This window comes from Carassius carassius, chromosome 4, assembly GCF_963082965.1.
Source record: "Carassius carassius chromosome 4, fCarCar2.1, whole genome shotgun sequence".
In the NCBI taxonomy this organism is placed as follows: domain Eukaryota; kingdom Metazoa; phylum Chordata; class Actinopteri; order Cypriniformes; family Cyprinidae; genus Carassius; species Carassius carassius.
This window is the reverse complement of record NC_081758.1, coordinates 28,147,764-28,174,813: the sequence shown is the minus strand read 5'-3', so window position 1 is coordinate 28,174,813 and position 27,050 is coordinate 28,147,764. Positions and strand designations below refer to the sequence as shown.

Sequence of the window (27,050 nt, the reverse complement as noted above, 5' to 3'; positions counted from 1 at the left end):
GTTTTGTGAATGAGTTAAAACAAGAGGCCTAAATCACTCACCATTCTGCCTTTCAGAGCTGGTTAGCTTCAACCTCATATGGTGGACTAACCGTCAAAAATTTATTTCACACAAAAATTGTAGGCTCACAGTTTACTTGCTACAAAAACAACAACAAATATACCTTTACAAAATGCATATTAGTAAATAAAAAATTTAAATTTAAGGTGATACATTATCCAAAGTTAAATATGGGTGACATATCCAGACATGGCAAATGCCAAGAACTTTGGGAACCTTGTAAACACCTCAAAACCCTCACACAATTGTGTACCTTTACAGTCCTGAGCCTCTCAATATAATCACATTCAGTGGATATTAGTTATGTCTTAAATCGTAACAGTGAATTAATTTCTTTCCTTTGTAGTTTGGGAAGGATATGTTATTTAGAAAGGAAAAGTGATGCCTGACAGTTCTGTGTCAAGTCTCCCAGTCATCTTGTTGAAGCTCCAGTGTTTTTTCTCCTCTCTCTCTCTCTCTCTCTCTCTCTCTCTCTCTCCAGTGCAGTAGTCAGTCATCATGACAGCCATCCTGACTTCACTCCTGTACACAGCAAAGATCAGAATTACTGTGACCACAATTAAATTTGGAAAAGTTGTCTATGGAGATACGCCATAATTCTACAGAGATCTGCAGCTGAAATGATTTTAATGGCATGTTACCTTCGATAGATCTCTTTCTGTCTTTGACTGGGGCAAGGCTGGCTTCTGTGAAAGGGCAAATACATATCTGAGACCATTTCCCATGCTCCTATCAACCCCAATGTGTTTCTTTCTCAGAAGGCTACTAGAGTGGGAGTCCTGGAGGTTAAGATGTGGCCTCACTTTCCTTTCTTATAAGAAACAAGTATGGTCAATGTGCTGCGTTGCTAGGGTAACTATCACTGCAGAGATTTCTACAGGAAGCTGTGGTGTTGCGTGGACTTGAATACAGTAGTCTTGCACACTGCACACTGCCTACTTGCATACAGATCAGAAGTAAGATACTTAACTGACGCAAATGTGGTTTTACTTTTCCACTCACATAGCCTACACTCCCTCAGACGTGCTTTGGACATTTGAATTATAGTTCAATCCTGGATGTTTCCATAATGACACTATGGGAATGTAGCTTGATGTAAATATTTGGAAACTGCATTGCATCTGCCCAAGTAACAGTTTTTTTTTTTTTTTTTTTTTTTTTTTTTGCACGGCACCTAACTATGTATCTCTGCTGCCATCTTGTGTTTTGGTAGTGGACTAACATGGAGCTCTCAGGGACACAAAGACAAGATTGATTCCAATGAAATATTTGATTTTTATTTTTTTTTTTTCATTTAAAAACAACACTCACCTCTTCCAAGATTTCTGTATTCTTGAATTTCATGTTTTTGTAGAAATTTCTCTTTGGAACTAAATATAGGAGCAGCATATCGCACACAACGGTTGCCTTAACAAATGAGAGCAAATGTTAGTTCATTTTCCAACCCGATTCCAAAGAAGTTGGAAAACTGTACAAATTGTGAGTAAAAAAGCAGCCTTGGTGAACATAAGAGAACTCTTTCAAAAGCATTAAAAAATCTAACTAACCCAAAACTTTTGAACAGTAGTGTATTTGTTTAGTTATTACATTTTTGGCCACAGACAATCATAGTGGACTGATCAGACTGAAGTACTTCAGAGAGCTGGGTAATACACAGTAGTTCCACATTAATGCATCTTTTAATTTTTACATGGATGGTGCAACCCAAAATATTTTTACATCTGGTATCATCTCTTTCATTAAAAGCAGAATCCAAAGGATGGAGTCTGTAGTTAAAAGTAATTGAGGAACTTATACCAGGAATCTCTTTATATAAGTATGTAAGTTTATTCTTTGTGACACTCACCACTCCAAAGATTCCCACTCCTGAGCCTATGGCCGTCAGCGTAGGGATGATATCAAATTTTCCTGCCTGCAAGGAACAGTTGTAAACAAATGGAAATGTGCATGTCCCATATTTTTTTTTGTGAATGAGCCATAAAAAATAAGCTTACCTGTCCATGGACAATGATGTCTATGCGTACACCAAACACCTTCATTAGCGTTCTCCTTTCCTCCCCATTCTCCACATAATATTTAGCGTATCTAAAACAGACAGTATCACATAATAGTTCTGGTAGTGTATACACTTAATATATTCTTAAAGTTCTTCAAAACCATTTTTATTGATTCTTTCACATAACATCAAAGCTTACAGGTTCAGGAATTATACAGTTCAGCAACACTGACCTTTTCTCATTTTATCTGTATTAAATGGACATTAATATTGACCAGGTAATCTGTGATTATCACAGATTATCAGATTTCTTGGACAATGTTCATTTTCCTTGTCTCTTTTATAGTTTTGCTTCTACAGGACCGTAGATTAGTCAAATTAAATAGCTAGTTGTTTTCATAAGGTGAAGGAGTTAAACCTTCTTACCCACCTAAAATTGTATCCCAATGATGGTTTGTCTTCTTTGTCCCCATTTTTCCCCGTTCCATAAAGACCATAGAATTCATAGTTTGGTTTGCATTGTCTTACACTCAGGTCCAGATTGCAGTCCCAGTCGATGAGGACTCCTATAGCACCACCCTTACACATCACATGGGAAATATCATGGAGATTATCATCCCATGTTTCTGTAATCTTCTCCAGATCTAAAATATTTCACTACAATAATAATACTCTTGTTAACCTATAAAACATTTAATACTGTACAAAATACTGTAGCCTACCATTTTAAAGTTTGTAAACTATACAATTAAATACATCACTCTTTTGGAAGTCTATATGGAAGATATGTGTGTATTTACAGTCATCGATGACTAAAACCTACCACGCGAGCTATCTCTGAGAAACTGAACCCAGAACGCTCAACAATGTCTCCCAGTCTGAAGATAGGACACAGTGGATCAGTCTGGGGATGATACAAACACTTATTGATGTAACTCTGATTCACACTCTCCACCAAGTTACTTCTAGAGAGAGAGAAAAAGAGTGAGGTGTACTTTAATCAGTTAGACAAAACTAATAAAACTGAGTGCTGCATTTTAAGCCTGGCCTTCAATAGCATATACAGTATGAACTGTACAAATATTGTTACAGGATGATGCCTATTGCAAATCCACAAAAAAAAAATTTCCTTTTTTATTTTATCCTCCTTTGTCCGAATTAACCTGTCTTTGAAAATTTACCACAAGGAGAATTTGAAATTTTACCTTACTACATTAAACTGGGGAAAGGTAATAGAGTTTTTGATGAACAGTGTGTAGTTTTCTGCTGTCAGCAGGACTGGAGGGCTGTGGAGAAATATAAGAGGGACAAAACAAAGTTAAATGGATCAGACCAAAACTGTAGGCTGATTCAAAACAGTTTTGAATACAATCTGTCACATGCCCCATGGTATAAACATATTTTTACGTTTAAAGCAACTGTCAAGTGTAATTAGATTCTTTTGTTTAGTTTCCAAGATTTCTAAACAAACAGGAAGTTCAAGTCATTCAGGAATGGTTGCTTTTTATTAAACAGTATCTTATCAATTTATTATGGTTGAACTATAACACATTGCTGGTCTATTGGCAACCAGACCTTTTTTGGTGGGTTTATAATTTAGTGAAAGTGAAGTGACATGTGGCCAGATATGATGACCCAACAACAATAAAATAGGCATTCATACTCTGGTATTTTACGGTCGTCTTCGACTGGACACCAGGAGTAGATCTCACAAGTACTTGTATTTTTTATACATCTGCCCGTCATGTGCCCTGAGAGAGACAGTGATGCCGTTAGGTGAAGAGTACAGTAAAATAGCTTTGGTGTTGATCAGAACAGACTGAAACAAAACAAGACAGGCCCAAAGAGAGATGGCAGGGTATATCGTAGGATCCAAAAGTTTTATGTCCCTTGTGAAAATGCTTAGATTTAGCATTTTCTAATTTAATACCAATGTACATTTATCCTTACATATAGTTATCCACGTTTACAATCCATAACACTTTGAATCCCACATTTTCTTTATGCATTTAGACTTTGGATACCCACTGTATATGCACAAACACACACATACACATAAACAATGTCATACTTTTGATTTACTCTCAGCACACTTTAAAACTGGTATTCAGAAACATGTTTTTAATATTTACATTTTTAAATTGTAAAAGTATTCACATTTAAAAGTATAAAAAAAAATGTGTAGAAGATTGTGAGACCATGTGAAAGCACTAAGAAAAAATCTAATACATTTGTTTGGTTGATACACATCTATTTCCATTAGCAACTGACTGTGATTTCAGTGAGGAGCTGCCATGACTTTGATGTTACTAAATCAACTTTTCTCTGAATTAATGAGCATGAAGGATGATTCTATCAGTCCAGTTATTTAGGAATGCTTTCACCAAATTGCATTTGGTCATATTTTTTTAATTTCAGTCTGACTTTTGTAACATTTACATTCACAAACTTGCTTTGTTAGTAGAATAAAATTGACAAACTTTTGTACCACCATTAAAATACACTTAGTCTAATCATAAAATATAACACATCCCTTGTGTCAAAGAACATCTAAAATATATCAGAGACATGATACAATAAACATAAAACATATGCAGTCTGAAGCCTTGCATAAACAACAAGAAGCTTGTGTGTTTTACCCTGAATTCACAGGGTCAGTATTGTAACAAGATTAAAGAAAATATGAGTTGTATGGTGAAGTTTGTGGGACGTTTGTACCAATTGCCCATGACTGGAAGTCATGGCAGTTTGAATTTCTGTAATGTGAGATAGTGCTGTTTACTTACGTCTGTATTCCTGGAGTTAATCGTTCTGCTAGGCTGCATGTTAAACTGAGTCAATATTTGAGTATTTGTGACCCACACAAAGCTCACGATATCAGTCAGTAATGTGGCTTTGACTGTATTTTCCTTTTTTAAATCAGCTTGTTGTTAAGTGTTTATTAACTATTGGTGTTCCCATTAGCAATGTTGATTGAGTTTAAAACCAACTACTACTACTAAGCTTTGCCAGTCCTTTATTTAACATGAGTTTGGGTAGCAGTGGAATAATTTTGCATAGCTCCTGTTATAAATTATCAATTAAAATTTGGAGAAGGTTTAAAACTGAAATAAATGTTAAAAAATAAATAAAAATGAGTATAAAGATATGGAAAAGTTTTTATTTTATGTTTTTCAGTGACATATTAATTCATATTCTTTCAAAACTGGCAAAACAGCTGTATAGAAGCGGCTTGTCACACCAAGTAATCTAAATCTGGATAAGAGTGGATCTCTGGGAATTACAGACATCAGTAAGCATGGGGTAAAATTCATCAAAGATGTGGAAAGCTAAGAAAAAGCCTTAGAGCATGATAGCAAAGCATGTTAGTGAATGTTAGTGACTTACGGAGATGACAGCATGGACGATGTGCAGGTTTGTCAGTTAGGAGAGTAAGAGTTCATTAGGCCCCCTTTGATTCTGAGTAGAGCTGAAACCAAATGCTTACGTGCAAGTGCACCAATTTTCTTACCCAATGATCATTTGAATTCTGCGGTACGTATCTTACACCGCTGGTGTATTGATTTAGTAACCAGTCAGGGTCAAAGGGATTATACAATGGCAATGAAAAGACACTTAACAAGTGAGTTCCTCTGCCCCTGGCTGTTAGTGATGCAAAGTTATGCTGCTGCTTCCTTCTGTCGGGAAAAATGTAATGGTTAAAACTTTACCATTTCCCATACGTTTGTATTTGCCTTCATCACAGTCTGCATCAGAATTGCATGTGTTCTTCCCATCTGGCAGCTGAAATTCACAAAGGAAAGTAATCACTTTAATGGATATTAGGGTTTAATTAAGCCCCAACTGGCTTGTTGAATATATGCAAATGTGAGATCCAAATGAGACAGGATGCACCGAATAACCACAAAACTCAATTCTTGAAACCTGGTTCTTGAGACTTATTTGTTTAAGCAAAGCTTTGCAGGTAGGGCAAAAAAATCAAATAGAGAGTCAAGTGAAAGTCAAATATAACTGAGGTAAACCAAGAGCAGGAAAATGAATTAAGAGATTGTACAGGAAATTTAGCCATGCTATTTTGTTGGAAATTAACAGATTGTATCGCAGGTTATATGTGTGTTTTGCAAAGGACAATGGGGGAAATAAGTGACACTTTCAGTTTCTTTTTAGGATAAGATGGATAATAATCCACTTTCTGTATTTCTGTAACTCATCTATTTAGATTTAAATTAACCTTGGGTGGTTGGCAATCAACCACACTGTAAAATGTCTTTGCCTTGCATGTATTAAGGACTGAATTAAGTGCTAAAATGCATTGCACTTTAATTTTGGCTTACTGGTACATTGCATCTGTTGTAAAAGTTCGTTCATTTTAATATCATACTTAAGTGTCACACACCATTACAAACATATCAGTTTAGCTTTGACTTAAAAAACACTAGAGAATTGTGACTGTACATAATATGAGCAGACTATTTTGTATTTTATGCATTTTAATGAACAATGCAATAAATCTATTGAAAAATATGCACTAATGAAATGTTAAAAAAAGATTGTCTTTGTACAGTATTTCAGCATTTATTATAAGGGAAACTATATTCAAACTAAACAAGCATGTACACCCTCAGATTTTTGAAGTGAATTATGAATGCAAAAATGTTGCAGTTTACCATGCACACTAAATTAAACTTTCACTACTAGTTTTCAATAAATTTGAATGCATTTATTATTTAATTTAATTATTATTCATAATTTGGATTAAGTTTTAGTTTGGTCTCAAGCAGGACTGCCTCGTGCCTCTCAAAAAAAAAAAAAATCTGCATGACGTCCCTCATCCCTTATTTCTGAGAAACAGGCTACTGTATATTAACTGGGGGGAAAGATGATCAGGATATGACTCATATAGAAATCTTAGAGAGAAAACAAACAATTATGAGAGTCATGGTTATGAAAGCCAATAGAGATCTAGAGAAAAAGACATATTGACATACCTCAGGACATTTGTCCTGTTTCTGTCCCACAGTGGCAATGTAGTTCGTCATCACAACAAAAGACGAGTCACCCTGGAAAACGGAACAGACAGGACTTGAAGGGTTACACATGACCATATGTAGTCTCAATCTCTAAACACAAACCAGTGTGTGGATTTCTACAGAGTGCCATGATGAATATACAGTACATCTTTTGTCTATTAGGTTATACAGTGGTTGCATAAGAAATTGAGTTTTTGAAACGCACAATGCTCGCTTGACTTCATGATACTGTTTTTGACACCCCTGCATGACATGATAAACGTCCTTTTTTAAAACCAAAACCAAAAACCGACCTCAAGAAATCTGTCTCTGTATATTTGATTAAGTATTAAAAGCTTGATTTAAACTGAAGACTGACATGGCTATATTTTCAGCTCGCATCAGAGAAGCAGCTGTGTTTAAGGCTGAATCTATGATTTAACCTCAACCTTAAATAGTCGAAGTATCATTTTTCTCATGTCTCTGCTCTGCTAGCACTGTTAGCTTAGTGGCAGCAACCTGTACTCAATAAGTGATTCATTTATTTATTTTTAATGGTCATTGACACCAGTGTTTTTGTGCAGAATCTTAGAGTACATAAATTATTTGAATATGCTGATTATCACCGTTAAAAAGTTGTTGTGCTTAATTTTTTATATATGGAAACTGTAATACATTTTTGTCAGGATTTTTGATGAATGAAAAGTAAAAACAATTTATTTGATTAAGGTAACATTATATATCTCTTTACCATCACTCTTGATGAATAGAATTTTCTGTTAGGGCTGTGTTTAGGGATGGTGAATAGAATATACAGTTTGTACAGTATAAAAATCATGTCAATAGAAAGTCTCAGTATAACATGAAAACCCAGTGTGTGTGCTTGCGTGTGTGCACAACAGTGCTGATATTTGTTATCATGATGCACATATATTTGATATTTGCTTTTTTGGATGATATTATTTGACTTAATCTAGTAGCTCCTGGAGCCACTCCTTTGATTGCTGAGTGATGACGTGTTTACTTTTCTGTCAACAGTCTGTCTGTTTCATATTGCACTGGGTGCTTTCAGCAAAATAACACACACATTTCACATTCTGAAACTGCAACAGGCCGCTGGCATAAAGTATATAATGGCAGACATTTTCAATTATTTATGAAAAACTTAACAGTAAATATACAATTAAATATATTGTAAAAAAAAATAGTTTATTCTAAATAGTGTCACAATATACAGGTGCATCTCAAAAAAGCACGTTAATATCATGGTCAGCAAACCACTTGGAAGTGATTTTGGCACTTTGGGCAGGTGCTAAAGTCCTGCTGAAAAATGAAATCAGCATCTCCATAAAGCTTGTCAGCAGATGGAAGCATAAAGTGCTCCAAAATCTCCTGGTAGATGTATTGACTTTGGACTTGATAAAACACAATGGACCAACACCAGCAGATGTCACGGCTCCCTGAATCATCACCAGACTCCAGACCTTGATTTCCAAATGAAATGCTAAATTTACTTTCATCTGAAAAGAGGACTTTGGACCACTGAGCAACAGTCCAGTTCTTTTTCTCCTTAGCCCAGGTGAAATGCTTCAGACGTTATGGTTCAGGAGTGGTTTGGTTCTAGGAATGTGACAGCTGTAGCCCTTTTCCTGAAGACGTCTGACTCCGGCTTCAGTCCACTCCTTGTGAAACTCTCCCAAGTTCTTGAATCTGCTTTTCCTGACAACCTTCCCAAGGCTGTGGTCATTCAAGTTGCTTGTGCACATTTTTCTACCACACTTTACCTGTCAACTTTCTATGAATATATTTTGATACAGCACTGTGAAAAGCCAGCCCTTTCAGCAATGACCTTCTGTGGCTTACTTGTCGATGATTGTCTTCTGGACAACTGTCAAGTCAGTAGTCTTTTCCATAATTGTGGTTGCATGTTCTAAACTAGCCCAAGAGGTACCCAGTATTTATACTCAAAAATGTAATATTCAAATTTTTTGAGATACTGCTCCCCCCCCCCCCCCCCTAAGCTGTAAGTTGTAAACATCAGAATTAAAACAAAAAGAACTCTTGAAATATTTCAATTTGTGTGCAAGATTTTTTTTTATTAAATTACAAAAAATAAAGACCTTTTACATGATATTCAAATTTTTGGAGATGCACTTGTAGATGTTTACTTGCTGTCAAGGTGAGAATAACCTGCATGTGTCTGCAGATGTTTACACAATAAGAGTAGAGTACATTTATCTGTGATTAAGCCAAATTCACAGCCGTAATGACTCTCATACGTACCAATATAAGCATGTTTACACTCAGGAAGCATAATACAAAGTTAGGGAATGGACAATTACCATTCAGTAGCCTACATCTGCATTCAAATACATATTTCTTCATTTTTTAAATAATAATGAAAATAAAGAAAAAAATAATGATACCTATGTATTTAAATTAGGGTGTCTGAAGTTTTGTCAATTCTGAGGCCAAAATGAGGAGACACAACCCACCTGTTCCGGAAAAACATAATCAGCTACATCCCATATCCGCTCCTTTTTGCTGATATTTGTAAATGCCACTCCCTTCATTTTGGTGAAGACGGAGCCTATGGCAGTATCTACTACCTGGTAGCCTTTCTCATACATGAACACCCACCTAAAAAAAACAAAAAACAATTTATGACACAGTCTGCTATAATCAAACTGCCGTCTGAAGCTATATGTTTACAGTACACTATATATATACTGTGGGTATAGAAAAGAATCACCCCCCTTTAAAATAATCACTTTTTTTCTGTGCAGCCTGAAATGACGATGGACAAAGTTTTTTGTTTAATCCAACTGCATTTCCTCAGAAACTTATAACATCCAAATGAAAGAAATAACACCAATACTAAAGAGATAATAATGCAGAATAACTCGGAAAACTTGGAGTTGGAAAAAGGATCAACCCCTTGTGTCAGTATTTTGTTGAACCACCTTTTGATTTAATTACAGCCTTTAGTCTGTTGGGATATGTCCCAATTTCTCTACTAACTTTGCACATCTAGACTTTGCAATATTTGCCAACTCTTCTTTGCAGAACTGCTCTAGTTAAGTTGGTGACCATTTGTGGACTGCAGTCTTCAAGTCATTCCACAGATCTTAAATGGGGTTTAAGTCTGGGCTCTGACTAAGCCATGCAAGGACATTCATCTTTTTCTCCCTCAACCACTGTGTGGCCAGTTTTGCTGTGTACTTTGTCATGTTGGTAGGTAAATCTCTTCCCATTGACAACCTTCTGGCAGAGGGCAGCAGAGTTTCCTCAAGAATTTGATGGTATTTTGCCCCATTCATATTACCACCTCCATGCTTTACCGTAGGAATGCTGTTATTTGGATGGTGAGCTGTACTGAATTTCTGTGAGACATATCATTTGGTGTTGAGGCAAAAATTATTCATTTTAGAAAGCTCAGACGTGACTGCATGTGCTCTTTCTTGAGGAATGGCTTTTTTTCTTGCAACCTTCCTATACAATCCATGTTTGAGGACAATTTGTGATATTGTTGTCACATGCACACTGTAACGATAAAAACTCCATAACTATGGGAAGAGGAGGTGGGAACCTGTGGACAATCAAAATGAAACTTTAATGCTCAAAATAAACATAAAACAGCACGTCAGCCACTCACAGACGACTGACGCGCACAAATAAAAACCAAACACAACTAAAACCCAGGCCTGGTCCTCTCTCGTCCTTCACGGTCGTCGCTCCTGTTTTATATGCTTCCATCTCCTGCTTGGGACTCGAGACCGGTGGGTCGAGCAGGTGTCGCTCATCTCCAAACACTCCACCGGCCTCGCTCCTGTTCCCACGTCTCTCGGCTCCGCCCCACTCGTCACATACCCCCATCACCCTTCGCAGGCCGGGGGGTACCCTCGAGACTGCGCTCTACACCCCCCCCCCCCCTTCCGGGGGGGACCGCTCACGGGGACCTGCGGGAACCTGGGGGTAGGTCAGACGAGGCGAGAGAAAAGGAGATGGAAGGAGGAGCGACAGAGACGAGAGAGGGGAGAGAGGAGAAAGAAAAAAATTCCTGTTCCCAGACCCACTGCTGCTCGGCGGTGGCACTGGACGGCGACGGCTCCTCCGGTTTTGGGCAGCCGGCAGGAGTCCCCCGTTCCCTGCTCCTCCGGATTCCTTCACGGAGGCAGCAGGCTCCGGCCCCCTGGCGAACGGCGCCGACTCCTCGGCTCCCTCACGGATGGCAGCAAGCTCGCCCGTCCCCGGCAACTCACTCAGCCCACCACCTTGAGCGTCCATGGCGGCACACTCCCTCGCCTGCTCAATGGCACAGCGGATTCACCACAGTGGCGAGGGATCTTCAGCAGCGCATCCCTCCTTCTCCCGGGGTTCCCGGGGAAAGCTCTTTTCATGCTGAGCTAATCAAAATGACCACAGCTGATCACAGTTGAAAGTCAGATGGCTTTGTGTAAGACTGAAAATGAGATTGAGTTTACAAGTAATTTTTGGAGCAAAATATCATTTTTCCAACTCAATGATTCTGTATTTTTTTATATTTATGTTTACGTTTTACGTCCCCTTGGAATTATAAGGTTCTATCTGACATTTTTGTCAAAAATTGAGTTATTCACATATTCTTATCCTGTGTCAACGTATTTACATTATGTGATAGATTTTTTAATGTTATGTATATTATGGGACTTTTTATTTAAAAAACAATAAGGTTCTTTCTACACAGTCGAATGAAACACAAAAACTTTAAAGCTCAATATCTCAAAACTACTTGTAATGCAGATACCGGGAGAACCTTATAATTCCAAGGGGACAATATATAAATTATATTATCTGTATTATTATATGACTTGATGATATTATGATTATATGACCTTATGAAACATTTCTTCATTCCTTCTTTCTATTCATGAAAATTCACAGCACACAATTTGTAAATATTGAGCTTAATTTGTCAACAGAGAAAGAAAAAAGTTTTTTAATTTGATCCTAATACCTTTCACTCAGAGTTGCTATTAGTTTCATTTTTATTGCTTACTGATTGACAATAACAATACAAAATATATTTACCAGTGCATTATTATTTTCAAGTAAAAAGCATATACTGAATCCTCGTGATCTGCACTGTTACACTTACTTGCACAGCAGTTGGAAAAAAAACATCATAAGGCTATGTTTCATAGTTTCCATGTTAGAATGTGTGCATGTGTTCAAACAGTAGTTTGAAACATGTTTCAAACATGTAGTTGAGCCACCTTGTGTCATATACAAGTAGAATGAAGCAATTTTGGCATCATGCCCTCTAGCAAGACACGACAAACAGTATCCTTCCCATTGAGGCGTGACTCTCAGTCATCATGTGGCATGCATAAGGTTGAAATACTGTTCCACACAGACCAAAACTAATACTATTGCAACAGTTTATCAACTTGATCAATTTGTGGTTAATTCAGCTAATTTGACTACAAAGACAAACAACTTCCTCATGACAGATAACAGAAGCACCATCCACTTTTAGCTGCACAAACACCAGCTATAGACAACATGTAAGTTTTTAGTGTATAATGCTTTCTAGCTTTGAATTCCCAAACAAATACCTCTGTTAGCCTGCTGTAATTTGGACCCGAGCTGGATTTGATTCACTAAGGGTAGTCTGCTGATGTTCACTGATAAACTAAAGGGAGTAACAGAGAGGGATAACAACTCATATGCTGTTCTGTGATCACTGACATTAAAGTTTAATACAGGGATGTAACACTTTGTAGATGTACCCCATAAATAGGAGATAGACTGCTACATATCACAGTATATTACAGCCACTTTTCCAATTGTGTTTTTGCTCCAGTGGCTTTATGTACTGCACCGTAGTCATTGATTTCAAGAGAAGTGCAACAATTTTATTCAACATTCATTTAGTTACTTTAAATGCAAATTGTATTGTTTAGACGAGCAGATAAGTGACACCCACATAATGTGTTAACTGATGCTCAATGGGTTGCACAATACAGGTTTGAATTACTTAAGAGGAAATGAGCAGCATTTGTCTGGACTTGATTGTCCTAAAGGTTAACATCTGCAAGTCTGCTTTTTCTCCATGAATGACTACAGCATTACATTTTACCGCTCAAATTAATGTTTGCTTTTATAAACATGTCTGTATGCGAGACACATATCATGAATATCGCGTAAGTGAATCTTTTACACATAAGCCACGTACATCAGTTATCTAATACATACTGAGGGCCAGCTGTTAGTTGTATGACTGGAGATAAGCTATATGTTATTGAAGCTATAAGCCATTAAATCTAAATGAGATGCAATAAAAAAAACTTTTTAAAAAGAGAGAGCATACTTTTAAGTAAACTAATCATATAAAATACATTTCAGTTTATTCAAATTCTCTTCAGAAATGTGTGTCCTTTTCTGAAATAATAACAGTTTGATGGTATGCTGCTAGTTTGATAAAACATTGTTTTTTAAATGGTACATCATGACAGCCCTTAACTCTTCAGTTCAATATAAGGCTCAAGCCGTTAGTTTGTTTGCATTCTTTAAATTTTTCATTCTTGTTGAAGCATGTTCTGTTCAGTTACTCATGCTCACTGACATTTGTCTGCTTTTCTGTTTCAGGTTTTTTAAGAATAAAATAAATCTCTTACCCAATGATATAAGCTAGAACACCCATTTGGATGATTCGGCACACAACTGCAACTCTTTTGTTCCTGACCAGAACCTGTCTAGGAGTTTCGTATTCAAAGAAAAAGTCTGAAAACGTTCTCCTTATTTGAGATTTCATTCTTCTTGTTAAAAGGAAAGAGTACAAAGACGTGTTACATCCTCCTCTCTGTCTTCACAAGGCTCTTGTTCACTGGTAAGATGTCCTAGTCAGTACTGTAAGATGTTTATAGAGTGCTGTAATCTGACTTCCTTCCTTGCCTTAACTTTATTTGTCTGTCTCTCTCTTTATTTCTCTCTCTCTCTCTCTCTCTCTCTCTCTCTCTCTCTCTCTCTCTCTCTCTCTCTCTCTCTCTCTGTCTCTTAAACCAAACACTTCTCAAAGTAAACCACCCACTTTGCATTGTCTTCATACTCCCTCTTGTGAATATATAACACAAATTCATGTACAAGTGGATAAACTTCTTAAGGGAGGAGTGACAACTTAGAGTCCAATTGCAAATAAAGGCTTAATGTCGACCGCACATCTTTCACATGCCTGAAACAGCCATCTCCTCTCTCTCTCTCTATCAGCACTCTTCTTGCGCTCTATGGCAACTGCCTTCCTGAATGAATGCTAAAGATAAAACCCAGTGTTCATTTTACTGTATGTTCACATACAGAATATACAGTTTCACAGGATGATTCTTATAAATGTATGAAGCACCTTAGTTCCAATTGCTTTATATAGTTATGGACCACCATTCTACATCAATTCTTTGCTATAGGACAGACTTTTATTAAATTGTTGAATCATCCAAAGCAACAACATGTATGTATGTTAAATCCCATACCATCTAAGCTCCTAAAAGAGGTGCTTCCAGAAGTCATAGATCCTCTTCCTAATATCATTAATTCATCATTGCCATTAGGATATGTCCCAAAATCCTTCAAACTGGCTGTTAAGCTTCTCATTAAAAAAACCTTGATCCTAGAGAATTAGTTAATTACAGATAATCTCAAATCTCCCTTTTCTGTCAAAGATACTAGAAAAGGTGGTCTCCTCACAACTATGTTTTTTCTTATAGAAAATGGTATCTCAAGTGTCTTCTATATTACAGATTTAGACCGTATCATAGTACAGAGAATGCTCTCATGAGAGTTACAATTAACCTAATCTTATTATACTGTGGTCTCTATTAGTGCTCTTGGATCTTAGCAACCACAACATTTGAATAGACTAGAAAATTATACTGGAATTGCATTGGCGTGGTTTAAATCATACTTATCTGACTGTCATTAATTTGTACCAGTGAATGAAGAAGTATCATATCATTCACAAGTACATTTTGGAGGACAACAAGGCTCAGTATTAGGATCGTCAGCTCTATATATTTCTTTCTCAATGAAACATACTAATTCACAAAACTAAAAGAATGCATAGCTTATATATATATATATATATATATATATATATATATATATATATATATATATATATATATATATATAATCATAATAATGGATCAAAAATAATCAAAAATGGATCACTAGTAATTTCCTATTGCTAAGTTCTGAAAAAACAGATTAGTTAATTATCAGACCAAAATCCTATGCATGTATCAAAATCAAAAACAACTGCAGGCAGATACTTTTCCTATTTAGCGCCCAAACTCTGGAACAATCTACCTAGAATTGTTCGGGAGGCAGAAACACTCTGTCAGTTTAAATCTAGATTAAATACACATCTCTTTAACCTGTTTTACACATAACACACAATCACTTTTCTTTAACTCAAATCCATTAAAGAATAGTTAAGCTGCATTAATTAGGTCAACCGGAACCGGGAACACTTCCCACAACACCTGATGTACACTTGTTACATTCTAAGAAGAATGGAATCTACGCTAATATAAGTCTGTTTTATTCTTATTCCAAGGCTACCGTAGCCACCAGATCCAGTCCGTGTCTGGATCAGATGGGTGATCAGCACCTAGAGGCGACCTTTACAGCCCTGAATGTCAGTGGAGACCATATCAATTAGATGAGCCCTAAGGTTGATCCCCTGCGTAGACCTCGTCAACTAGATGCCCATTGGAACAAGACCACGAGAACCAGACGAGTCCTCTGCCCAATCAGATGTGCGTTGCAGCCTGGAATTAAACCACACCATGCTGGTTTCATCTGGCCAGAGGAGAACTGGCCCCCTGACTGAGCCTGTTTTTTACCATGATTTTTTTTTTCTCCATTTCTGTCTCCGATGGAGCTTTGGTGCCTTTCCACAGTTGCCTTTAGCTTGCTTAGTTGGGAGCACAATTAGAACTGAACTGAGCTGGATAATGAGTTCAGAATGAACTTTAACTGTTAAACTGACTGTTTGTTATTGTCCTCTTGCATTATCAGCACACATTTTTCCTGTTTAACACTGTAAAGCTATAAATAAAGGTGACTTTTGATAAAGGTCACTTAAAGTACTGTGCATATATTACTGTTTTTTTTTTTCTCATGGTCAAAAAGATGCAAGTAATCAATCTAGGTCGAACAGTGGTGGTTTTCCCACTGTAGGAGTTTTAAAGTAACATTTTAATGTAATTATTTCCTGAACATTACAAGATCTGACATTTTCTTATTTGAGTGCCAGAAGTAAAAACAGGTATTTTCTCCTCCTATTTTCTCTTTTTTGATTATCAAGCAGAAAAGTCTCTGAAAAGCTTGAAAACAAAAGCAAGAGATTACTTTAGATTAGTTATCTGCATATTTTGATTATATTGAATCAATTATAACATTGTTTTTTTTTTTTTTTTGGCATTTTATGTTAAAATGCCAGTCAAATTAATTTTGCTCAGAGCAGCTGACAGGTAGTAGAGTGTTCTTTACCACTGGAGGACGCTATTACCCTGTACTTTTATTCAGCGCAAGCACGACCTTTTTCTCGTACATTTTTTAAACCTCCTTTAGGCGTTTCTACGTCAGATTTTCCATTAACAATGAATCCATTAACATCATGTAAATTTTAACGCCCTTAAATTTTATTTTTTCCATAACGTGCTTTTAACCACAGTTTATAAACGAGTTACACACAGGTAGAATGGGGCCATCTGATTTGATAGCTCTATTATTTGTTTCATTGTTTGTTTCTATGTTTGATTCTCACTGCTGGCTCCGCTTAAGCTCTTGTCTCGAGCTATTTTAATGTCGTCTTACCCGTTTTGTTTCTTTTGAAACTTTTCAAGACAGCTCATAGTTGTCAGTCTTGCGGCTCCTCCTCACAGTCGTATGATTGGTGCAGTGTTACGCCAATCTTCATATAGCGTGCGCTCTGATTGGATGGAGGCGTGGCCGTAGTAGGCGGGGTTTACAACTGTCAGTCTCGCTGGAGTGAAACCTTGCAGATCACAGCGCGAGAGTGGACAAATGGAGACAATTGGCTGAAACACGGATTCGGTAGTAAGACTAATATCTGTATAGTACTAAAGGACACAACTGAAACGTTTCACATGGGGAGCTAAAGGACAAAATGACGTGTATGCGTTACACTATGTTACTGTTCTCAGTTTTGGAGCTGTTGTTGTTGTTGTTAGGACACACAGCTGGTTTGTCGCGCGCTTTACGCCTCGCTAGCGATGAGAACGCGTCTCCAGGCGCGAGAGTCCCGCGTGCTGTGCTGGCTGAGACGTTAGAGGCTACTACCACCATCCCAAACCACTTACAGGAGGACGACAGGGACTCCAGATTTTCACCTTTCACCCCCAAAATGACCATCACATCCAGGACCACTGGTAAAACTAACCAACTACAGCCCTTTTGGCAGACCACCACGGCTGCGCCTCTGACCAAAACAATGGACCCAACCTCCAAACGCAGTAAAGCCAAAGAAAACAACACATTCTCCACAACACAAAACGATACAGAAAAACCTACTTCTTCCTCTCCATTAAGTGGCACTAAAAACACAACACCGCCTGCACTGGATACTGCAAACACTTCATGGACCGTGAAAAGCACCTCAAAGCCTCTTGTGACCACTGAGAGAGGTAAGTTCAGTTCTCATTCTTTTCAGTGACATGATGTTAGGCAGTGTGCCAGTTTATAAAATTCATGTTTTCCAAATATTCATTCAAACTAGAATGTGTTCCTGTGCACTAAAAATAGTGTCCTTTATTTTGAGGGGTTTTGCAAGAGGTTTACACCTGCACAAGCTGTTCTCATGCGCTACATTTATTATTTTATCTTCATACATTATACAGACACTTTTTAACTGTTTCTTCTATGTATTCCTATGGTAACAGAGTGTAGTTTCAAACTGAAAGTGTTCACATTATGTAGTTGTTGTTCTGTCTTTCAGTTTTCAGTACACTTCTTTGTCTCACTTCACAGTCTTTTGGTAGTACTGATAATTCAGCCGTTTGATCAGCTGTATCATAAAAATTAACTGACAGATAAATCCTTTCTACCAACCTCAGTACATCAGTACAGCTGTGTATCTTAAGGACATTCGAGATCTTCCCAGCTGCACAGAGACAACCTTCTTAATTACTTTAATGTGATTAATTACCATTTGACTTCCAAATGAGGAAAACAATCATAAATCTAAAACCCTCTACTCTTTTATCTTGAGTTACGCTATGCCAAGCTGGCTTGGAGAATGAGGATGATTAATTTTGATTAAGGTCATATCTAGTATAGTATCAGTCACCTTTATGTCTGCTTTAACTGTTTAATATAATGACACATTAATCTGTCTGATTCATAATCTTTCATCTTGACAGTTTCTTACTTGGAAAAAGGGTGAGAGCTTCCTCTTTTTAGTACCATTACATGCTCTCACTCTGAACTTGAACATATTCAGAGACAGCTGTGGGATTAAATGAAGTTAAAAGAAAAGGGAACCAGCCATATTGCGTGTCATCAAAGGTTCAGTGAAGACTTTGTGTGATCTGCAGCCCCGCTGGATCTCATTGTATGTGAATCTTTTACAGAGGAGGCAGGTGTTTGGGATTACAGTAAATAAAATGCATCTTATCCTGTGTAGTGGCCCAAAGGTGACTGAAATCGCTTCCTCAGAAAAGCAAATATGGCACATTAAACCCACTTATTCAGCATCTAAATGTATGTATGGAGAGAAAATGAGCATCATCATGTTTCAATGCCTTTGTTTCTTTAAGGTTTTTTTGCATCTTAAAATTTGTCGTGATTGTCTAATGTATGAGTGGAGTGAAAATTTCAGATGCTGACTATAAGAATAGCTGGTGTTTGACTTTTGTATCTAGTGTGGAAAAATTCAGTGCCCTTATTTCCCAAGACGTCTATGACACCATCATTTCTGGGAGGTGTCGTCCTTAGCCCTAGATAACATCTTATTTGAAAGCTTAACCTAAAATCATGAGCAGAGTATTCAGGATCCTCTCAAGTAATTTCTCATATTAAGAAAAATATTTGTTGTGATTGATTTAGAAAGTACTTGGGAATTTGTTCTGGCAGCTTCTCTTTTTGATCAACAGTTTGTGCATGTTTAATATTAGCAGTGGTTTGTGGAACCGTTACAACATTCACCTCATTCTGTCACAAAATGATTTCAGACTCAGAAATAACACAAGTTAATGCAGAAGCAAGAATCAGAGCGAGACACTTTAAGTTGAGTTCCTTTATTAATGATAATCACTAAATCACGCATTAATGCATTTTTATAGCTGTTGGACACTGGTAATTGTCTCGTTTCAGTTTCCTCCATTATATTCCCTTCTATGCTTTGTAGGTCTATTTCTGTAATTCTGTGTGATAGAAAAGCAATGGAAAAGAAATAAGATTCAGGTGTTTAAGGAACATCTTTATGTATATAGACCCATTGTTCGACAGAAATTAAGCTCACAAGAATCAAAAAAAGTTGCCATTAAATTGCATAACAACTACAGTTGTTAGTTTAGCTCAGAGACTAGAAATACATGACAAAAGTGGAGTTAATATATGAAGAACTATTATCAGAGTCTACTTCTCTTATTTGGCAATAGTTTGCACAGAACAGCTGTGTAATGTTTATTTCTCAAAGTTTTTTCAAATATTTTCATAGTTGAATGTCAACCACTCTATTTCTGATAATTAACAGTTTACAAGAATGCCATTTACAAGCAGAATTGAGGTTTAAATAACACTTATAAAATTGACACCTGTGTATATTTACGCTTGTTTAATAAGGGCAGAATTAACCCTTAAACAAAAGAATATGAGCCAATTCTTTTTCCAGTCAACATTTTTTATTTGCTCTGCTCCAGACTCCTGAGATGTGTTGTTTTTATTGCAATGCAGTCAGGGAAAATCATTTCCCAGTTATGTTTGTTCATGCTGTGGTGGTCGTAGATAGGAGTCTTTGCCATATACAAGAACTTTATTTTGTCGAGAGTACATATAATAATCATCATAAAATAATGTGAACAATACACTAAAATACCTTATGGAGATGATATTGGTTTATTGCTGAACTGACTGTAATGTTGGCATACTTGAGGGTGATTTTCTTTTCTTTTTTTAAATTGCCAGCAGATCATTTGTTAATGGGAATACACCCTGCACCACCTGTGATGCAGAGTTGCACTGTAACTCTTATTGCATGTCATATTGTGCTGTACGTGTGAGCAGCGTGTGGCTTATTAAAAACACAATTTAGACAAGGACAGTGAAAGTCATTTCATAAGTCCCCAGCACTGCCGGACACACAGGCTTGTATGATGGCTCTTTTTCAGCTACCACACTGTCCTCGCTCAGCTCAGTTTCATGAACGAGTTTGAAGAAACATGAGCTCAAACAGATTGCTACTGTACACAGATTATAGACTTCAGATTATAATAAGTCTTCAGCTATGTGTTACTATCTCGTACTGTACAGTTGATGACTAGATTTTTGTAAGGCATTCTGTATAGTAAGTTTGATGTGTGCTGCAATTGCGAGACAATTGTTGCTGTAGTCTGATTTACACATTGATACAGTTAAACATTGAAAGCATCCATCATGCTCTGAATGGAACATAGTCTTGTGTGTTTGCTTGGGTTTGGCTGTTGAACATTTCTCAGTGTGTTAACATTAAACTTCAAATAGTTTGTTTGATGTCTCATATGCCAAACTAATTCTTATCCAAATAAAAATAATTTTACAGAATGGTGATGGTAGTAGTGACTAAAGCTACTTTTCTTTGAATATGTGTAAGAGCTATTAAGAGCTATAGTTTGCTAATGTGCTTTATAGCACATATTAATTTGCACATTATTTGTGAATTCCCTGCTGCGAGTTTTATAAAAGCACCGCTCTGCTATTGCTTAGACTGCCTGCCATTCTTAATAGAGCTCCAGGCCTACAAACACCCTAAATCAAGTTATTAGTGAGGAGTATACACTTCTAGACTTTGCAGATAAATTTTTCTGGCTGATTAGAAACTCTGGAGTCTTAATACACAGATAACTGCCTGTGTCCATTATATATCCTAATATTGCACCCCTGTGCTATTCCTTATGCAAACAGTATGCCAACTTTGAAGTTTATTTTGCCACTGGCATTGATCTTGTCATTGTTATAGCTGAATTTATCTTCTTTGCAAAATTATATAAAATATACAGTGCTTTTCTATATGTACTGTATATATTTATAAATGTATGCATTATAATCCATTTCCTTGCTACTATTAATCAGTTGAATATCTAAAAGTGCACATCTAGATATTGCTCAGATGTTTATCTCCATCTTACACTCTGCTCGTCAGCACGCTACTTGCTCTGATGAAAATGAAGAGTGACAGTTTGTGGACTGAGCATGCAACAAAGAGCAAGAATATCAGCGCACGGTGTGCATTTACAGTGCTTTCACAATGCGTGCATTTCTTTGTAACTGAACTGAGACCACACCCAGGAATCTAGATAATCCACTTCCTCAGAAAATGAATTTTAGGACAGGTTTATACTTGTATACATCATTTCTTATCACTAGTACTTCTTATCACAATAGTCATTCAGCTTTTATTCGATAACCATGTGCCTTGCTCAGAGACGCAAAAGGGCTCATGTAGTTTGAATTAGAGATGAAACGGTATGAAAATTTATTATCACGGTTATAGTGACCAAAATTATCATGGTTATCAGTATTATCACGGTATTGTTAAAATGTGCTGGAAAGGTTTAAAAAGTACTGACACCCAAATCATTTGACCAAGTTTGATATTTCAAATCAACAAACTGAAAAAAAAGAGTTTGTTTGTAAAAACACTAAAACAATAGCATTACCAGTAATGTCTGTATTTTAAATGACAACATGACTGACAACAGTTTATCTAATAACATGTACGAAAAAGTTTAATAAAATTGTAAACCTCACATTTCAGCCCTTAAAGGGTTAGTTCATTCAAAAACATCATCAAAGTAGTCATTTTTGTTATTTTTGGACCAAAATGTATTTTCGATGCTTCATAATTTTCATTTTTGGATGAACTAACCCTTTAAGAAAAGGGTAAAGTCAAATAATTGATTAATAAGTGATTATATGTATTTTACCTGCTCCATAACAATCCTCAACTGACATCTTGGCAATTGAATTGCAATTGGCTAGTAAATATTTTAGTTTACTCACCAGACTGAAATATATGTTTGTAAAATGGCACATTTTTTTAAATATCTGAAAGTACACTCTTAATATCAGTCTGTCAAGCATTATAATATGATAATCAAGTATTATATAATGATAGATTTTTAGTAATTAGAATTAAAACTTGATAACCATGTATGAATGCATATTAGTCATTTTAACTGAACTTGGGACTGGTGGTGGTGCTTTTTTGGTTATTCAGTGTTTTTGTAAAAACAAATTGGGAAACAACAAAAATACTGGTAAGATACTAATGCCAAGAATTCCACAAATAAGAACCATATAAAACACACTAAGGATTAATGAGCTGCTTAATTCATGAATATTATATTATATATATTATATACAGAATTAGAGCTGTTTCCTGTAACCTCAGTGTCCAAAGCATTGGTTAGAACTACTGTTACTTAAAACTTTGCTTTATGCTGGACTTTATTAGTATTTATTTATCCTGAGTTGTTCAAATCACCATATGGAATACGGTTTTAATGACAATTATAAAAACAATATATGAAACTGTAATACTAACTGTGGATAATTTTAACATGATTTATCATCAAACTGGTAGACGTTTCATCTCTATTTTGAATCTACAATCCATTCGGTAACATGATGGGACTTAGTTGTAAATAAGTTTACTAATTCTGAGCCACACCAATTCAGCAATATCATTTGACACTCTATCATTTACCAAACCTGTTTGTGTTTATTTATCTAGCTTATAAATGTCTCTTTTGTTTTGTTTTTTAGAAGATTTCTTAGTAAACGTGACCGTATGATAGTGTTCATGTATTTTTCTTTTCTCTGTGAGATGAAGCCAGAGTTCTCACACTCTCAGCGATGCCACACAATCTGGCATGTGGGTGGCAATGAAGAGTAACAGGCCCGTACACTCATTACCGTTAAATAAGTGTCCCGTAAATGTCTTTTGTAACTTTGCCAAAGCTACTGAATCTGATCATGGGAATTTGTCCAAACATGTTCTGATTATGTGTGACATCCCTGCATATCACAAACAATGGTTCACCATTTTTTGGAAACTACATCTGATCTGATTTGTCACACAGTACTTTTCATTAAGCATTTTAGCATTGATGGCACCTTAAAAAAGTTTTTAGTCTTCGTTCAAGTAAGACCAATCAAGTAGTAATGATGAATGTTCACAAAGCAGTTGAACAGCAAAAAATTTGATTAGTTTTTACACAAATTATGATAATGGGGCAGATTAATGATTAACACAGACTTTTTTTTATGTTTCCTTGCACAATACTACGTTATTACCTCAAAACACATTTAACATTGCCCTTCAGGCAGTTCAAAGATTTGTAGAAACAAGCCAAAATGGCATGGTTGCTTAAGAAAATGTGTTTTTATCTCACGTTTGCTTTTGTTAAAACTATTGGTTAGGTTTAGGGTTGGGGTTAATGCGACTCAATTTAAATTTAATTTATGAATTGCTGTGATATGTACAATACCCAATGTAATAAAACATTGCCAGATTCACGGACATCTGTTTCAGATCAAACTGAATGTGCTTTCAGCCTCACCTATTTGACATTTTACTTTTAAAATGTCATGAAACTTGCAAGAAGCAACATAATACAATTTTACAGAAATGTCACCATAGGCACATACACGTATTTCCTATATAAGACTGAACAATAGTTAAAATCTGTACTTGTACTGTATGTTATTTTTTTGAGAATGTCTTTTTCTCATCTTTTATTTTTTTTTAGACTTTAAGTAGGCCTACATGGAGCAGTGTGTGAATTAGCATAGCTAATAACTTAATTCACCATCTCTGTGTCAACTCATCAATCAAGATGAGTCTTTAGCCACTTTCACTGTCAACCTTACTTTTACTGTCTGGAGCTAACCTGCAGTTTGCCATTAATGCGTTGAAGAAGGTATCTTAATGTCTATCCATACTGCAACAGTGAGACCCTCATGCAGAAATCTGAACCTAAAAATAAAAAAATAAAATAAATGAATAAACAAACAAACAGATTTGGAGCAGGAATTTCCAAAAAGGTGCCAAAAGTGAATTTAGGCCAGTGCTCCCAGCCCTTATTAGATATAGCTGGTAAACAAACCTTTAAACCTTATTCAACCAGAATAAAGCTGTGACCTTTATATTTTGGAAGGGAAAACTGCATCTCATTATCAGTGTCTTGAGCTGACTTCATTTCCTGCATTCTCAATGGATACTCAATAAGCGAGGATCACCTTGTCAATGTGTCAAGACATTTTACCCCAGGATTTTTTTGATAAATAGTAAGTTCAAAGGAATCACTTTTATTGGAAATGTATGTATTCTGTAACAATGTAAACATTTTTACTGTCACTTTTGATTTATTTAATGTGTCCTTAATGCATCCTTGCATTAGAATGAAAAAAAACTTCACTGACCTCAAACGTTTGACTGGTAGCATCTATATTTCTATTAAATGATGCCTGCCCTCACTGGACTGTGAGAAGTACAGTAGGTTAGGAGTGAATCTTGTAAGACGATACAAGACAGATAAGATGGATACTTGTAATTGTTTCATTAAGAGAAAAGTAAAAATAATAATTATTTTTGACTTTGTCTGGCAGAGCTCTCCTATTGTGTAATCTGATCTTCAGCAAGGTCACCTCTGATTCAGATCAGATTGCCCCCAGTCAGCTATGGGAGGGAACTGTACACGCTGAGAGCTTCTGCTAAATATATCACAGCGCTCCATTTCTCTCACTGTGTCAGTGCACATGTGTATATGTGTGTGTTTTTTCATGTGTTAACACTCACTGGTCCGATGGGAGGTCACTTTAAAACAATGACACACTGCAAGAATGGCCCCCTCTGGATTTATGCATGCAGTATGTTAAACAGCCAGAAGAAAAGGATAATTTTCTGAATTTAGTTCCCACCAGATGTGCTCCCTTACGGAGCAGTATTATTTCAACAAAATAATGCATCAAAATGTGGTTCTTGACTAGTGATTTTACTAGTGATCCAGGGCTTGCCTTTGGCATTTTGTCTGGTAGGCTGTACAAAGAGAACCAAAAATGAATATTTTATCTGACACTTTTTTTTCCCTTACCCTGCCTCTTTCTCTCACAGACACATCTCATTGAAACTAACATCATCGCAAATTACAGCTACTATGCTTTTCCTATGTGAGAAAGCAACGGCTCCTCTTTTACCAAGATAAAAACACAGATTGTGTCACTGTATTTGAACACTGCATCGATGTGATGTAGTTTCCAATCAGATAAGCCCTGCCCTACACAACAAACTAATATTACAGCACAGTCAGAAAAATTGTGCTTTAACAATCAGGCTTCTTTGTTCTGCTCAGATTTTGACTTTTGGGAGCAAATCATTTCTTCAAAAGCCTCTCAGTGACCTCTGTATTATTGCTGATTGTATTAGATGTGTAAGGTTCCTGCTGCTGTAAGTGCTGGAGGCTTCTGAGGTACTGAGAAGGCTGTTTTTTTTTTTAACAAAAAACAGTTTACAGATGTGTTGACGTGTGCAGGATAGAACAGCTTGTACTGCGAGAGCTGATAACAAGACGGGCCAGGCTCAAGTCCTCTCTAAATCCTACAAAACATTCCTTGAAAACCGTCCTTGAAGGCAGTAGCCAAATACTGTCTGCCACACAGGCATTTCATATAATTTCCATTAACTGCAATACTTGAATCATAATGTTGCTGTTTTGCTCATATAATTTCTATGAGAGAGATTTCAGTGCCATATTATCTGTTCTCGTTCTATTCCCATTCTGTAACAGCACTTGAAAGTGGCAACTTGCAGCTTTGAATAATTTCACACTTTCCTTTGTGCCATGTTCCTTTGATAAAATATGTGTAGGGGGCAAAATGAGAATGTGCTTTACCCCTACCACTTACTGATTAAACGGCTAACATGATGTTCATCTCTCTTCTCTCTCGTGCACAGGCCATCAGTGCAACTGTCGTGCTGAGGGTTCACAGGACCAAGATACCTGCAACTCTGCCACAGGTCAGTGTGTCTGTCTAACTGGATACACGGGTCAGCATTGTGATGAATGTGCCGATGCGTATTTCACCAATGGGACCGGTGGCTGCCAGGCCTGTAACTGTGACTCCTATGGAGCTGTGAATCGACTCTGCAATAGGTGAGTATCTGCTCTTCTCACATCAATCACATCACCCTTGTTTCATTCAGATAGGTATCATAATGACTTGGTGGAAAATTTCCTCAGCAACCTCTTTACAACAGAATGTAGGAAACTCAAATATTTGATAGGACAGTTTGTTCCCAGCTTTATAATATATTCTTATAATGTCATGTGCAGTGTGATGTACTGGTCAAAATTCAGCATGTTAGAAAATGTACTCTGATCTGAACTTATGAGCTGTGTGTCTTTGTTTCATTTTCTATGTCTGTTCTGATGCTGGCTCATATTGTAAAGCTGCACTTACCGTATGTCTCATGTTTGTCCTTAATTTGACATCTGCATGAATGCAGTCAGCAGGCATGGAGCAATTTCTCTCTGCACTGCAGTAGAGTGGCTGCTAGATCGTCCGTGTCCCTCAACTTTGTCAGATTCCTGCCAAACTGCTGCAATCATGTCAAATTTATTGTATCATCATAACAGGATGTCACCTGTCAGCCGTTTGCCTACGAGCCTCTTTATGATACTTGTCTCTGAGCAACCTTTCCCGAATACATTCTGCTGCGTGTA

At 36.6% G+C, this 27,050-nt stretch overlaps 2 protein-coding genes across 5 annotated transcripts in view; one reads left to right on the top strand and one right to left on the bottom strand.

Annotated features, from left to right (window-relative positions):
- On the bottom strand, positions 1-27,050 carry LOC132139677 (P2X purinoceptor 1-like). Of its 4 annotated transcripts, none has more exons than XM_059548214.1 (13): positions 26,788-27,050; positions 9,561-9,705; positions 7,045-7,116; positions 5,767-5,839; positions 3,720-3,807; positions 3,262-3,342; positions 2,880-3,021; positions 2,487-2,635; positions 2,055-2,145; positions 1,907-1,972; positions 1,372-1,467; positions 702-746; positions 1-582 (listed from the first exon to the last, which is right to left on the bottom strand). In XM_059548214.1, the coding sequence occupies exons 2-13, from the start codon at positions 9,693-9,695 to the stop codon at positions 577-579; spliced, it is 1,044 nt and encodes a 347-aa protein (XP_059404197.1). In that variant the 5' UTR covers positions 9,696-9,705; positions 26,788-27,050; the 3' UTR covers positions 1-576. The 4 variants fall into 4 exon arrangements, with proteins under 4 accessions (XP_059404197.1, XP_059404195.1, XP_059404194.1 ...); XM_059548212.1 differs by lacking the exon at positions 26,788-27,050 and adding an exon at positions 13,725-14,035 and having other exon boundaries at positions 5,779-5,839; XM_059548211.1 differs by lacking the exon at positions 26,788-27,050 and adding an exon at positions 13,725-14,034.
- The window catches only part of LOC132139676 (multiple epidermal growth factor-like domains protein 9), a 91,058-nt gene continuing 81,097 nt past the window's right edge, over positions 17,090-27,050 (top strand). The window contains exons 1-2 of the mRNA XM_059548210.1: positions 17,090-17,753; positions 26,282-26,480. Of these exons, the coding sequence (XP_059404193.1) occupies positions 17,237-17,753; positions 26,282-26,480 (716 nt within the window). The 5' untranslated portion in view covers positions 17,090-17,236. The remainder of the gene's footprint in view (positions 17,754-26,281; positions 26,481-27,050) is intronic.

Bases quoted from the DNA above. Each gene is read 5' to 3' on its own strand.
- LOC132139677 (XM_059548211.1), bottom strand. From the start codon at position 13,861: ATGAAATCTCAAATAAGGAGAACGTTTTCAGACTTTTTCTTTGAATAC. The intron at 2,636-2,879 runs GTAGGTTTTAGT...GTGATGTGTAAG, and splicing joins TCTCAGAGATAGCTCGCGTG to GGTGGTGCTATAGGAGTCCT. The intron at 1,973-2,054 runs GTAAGCTTATTT...TGTTCCTTGCAG, and splicing joins ACATCATTGTCCATGGACAG to GCAGGAAAATTTGATATCAT.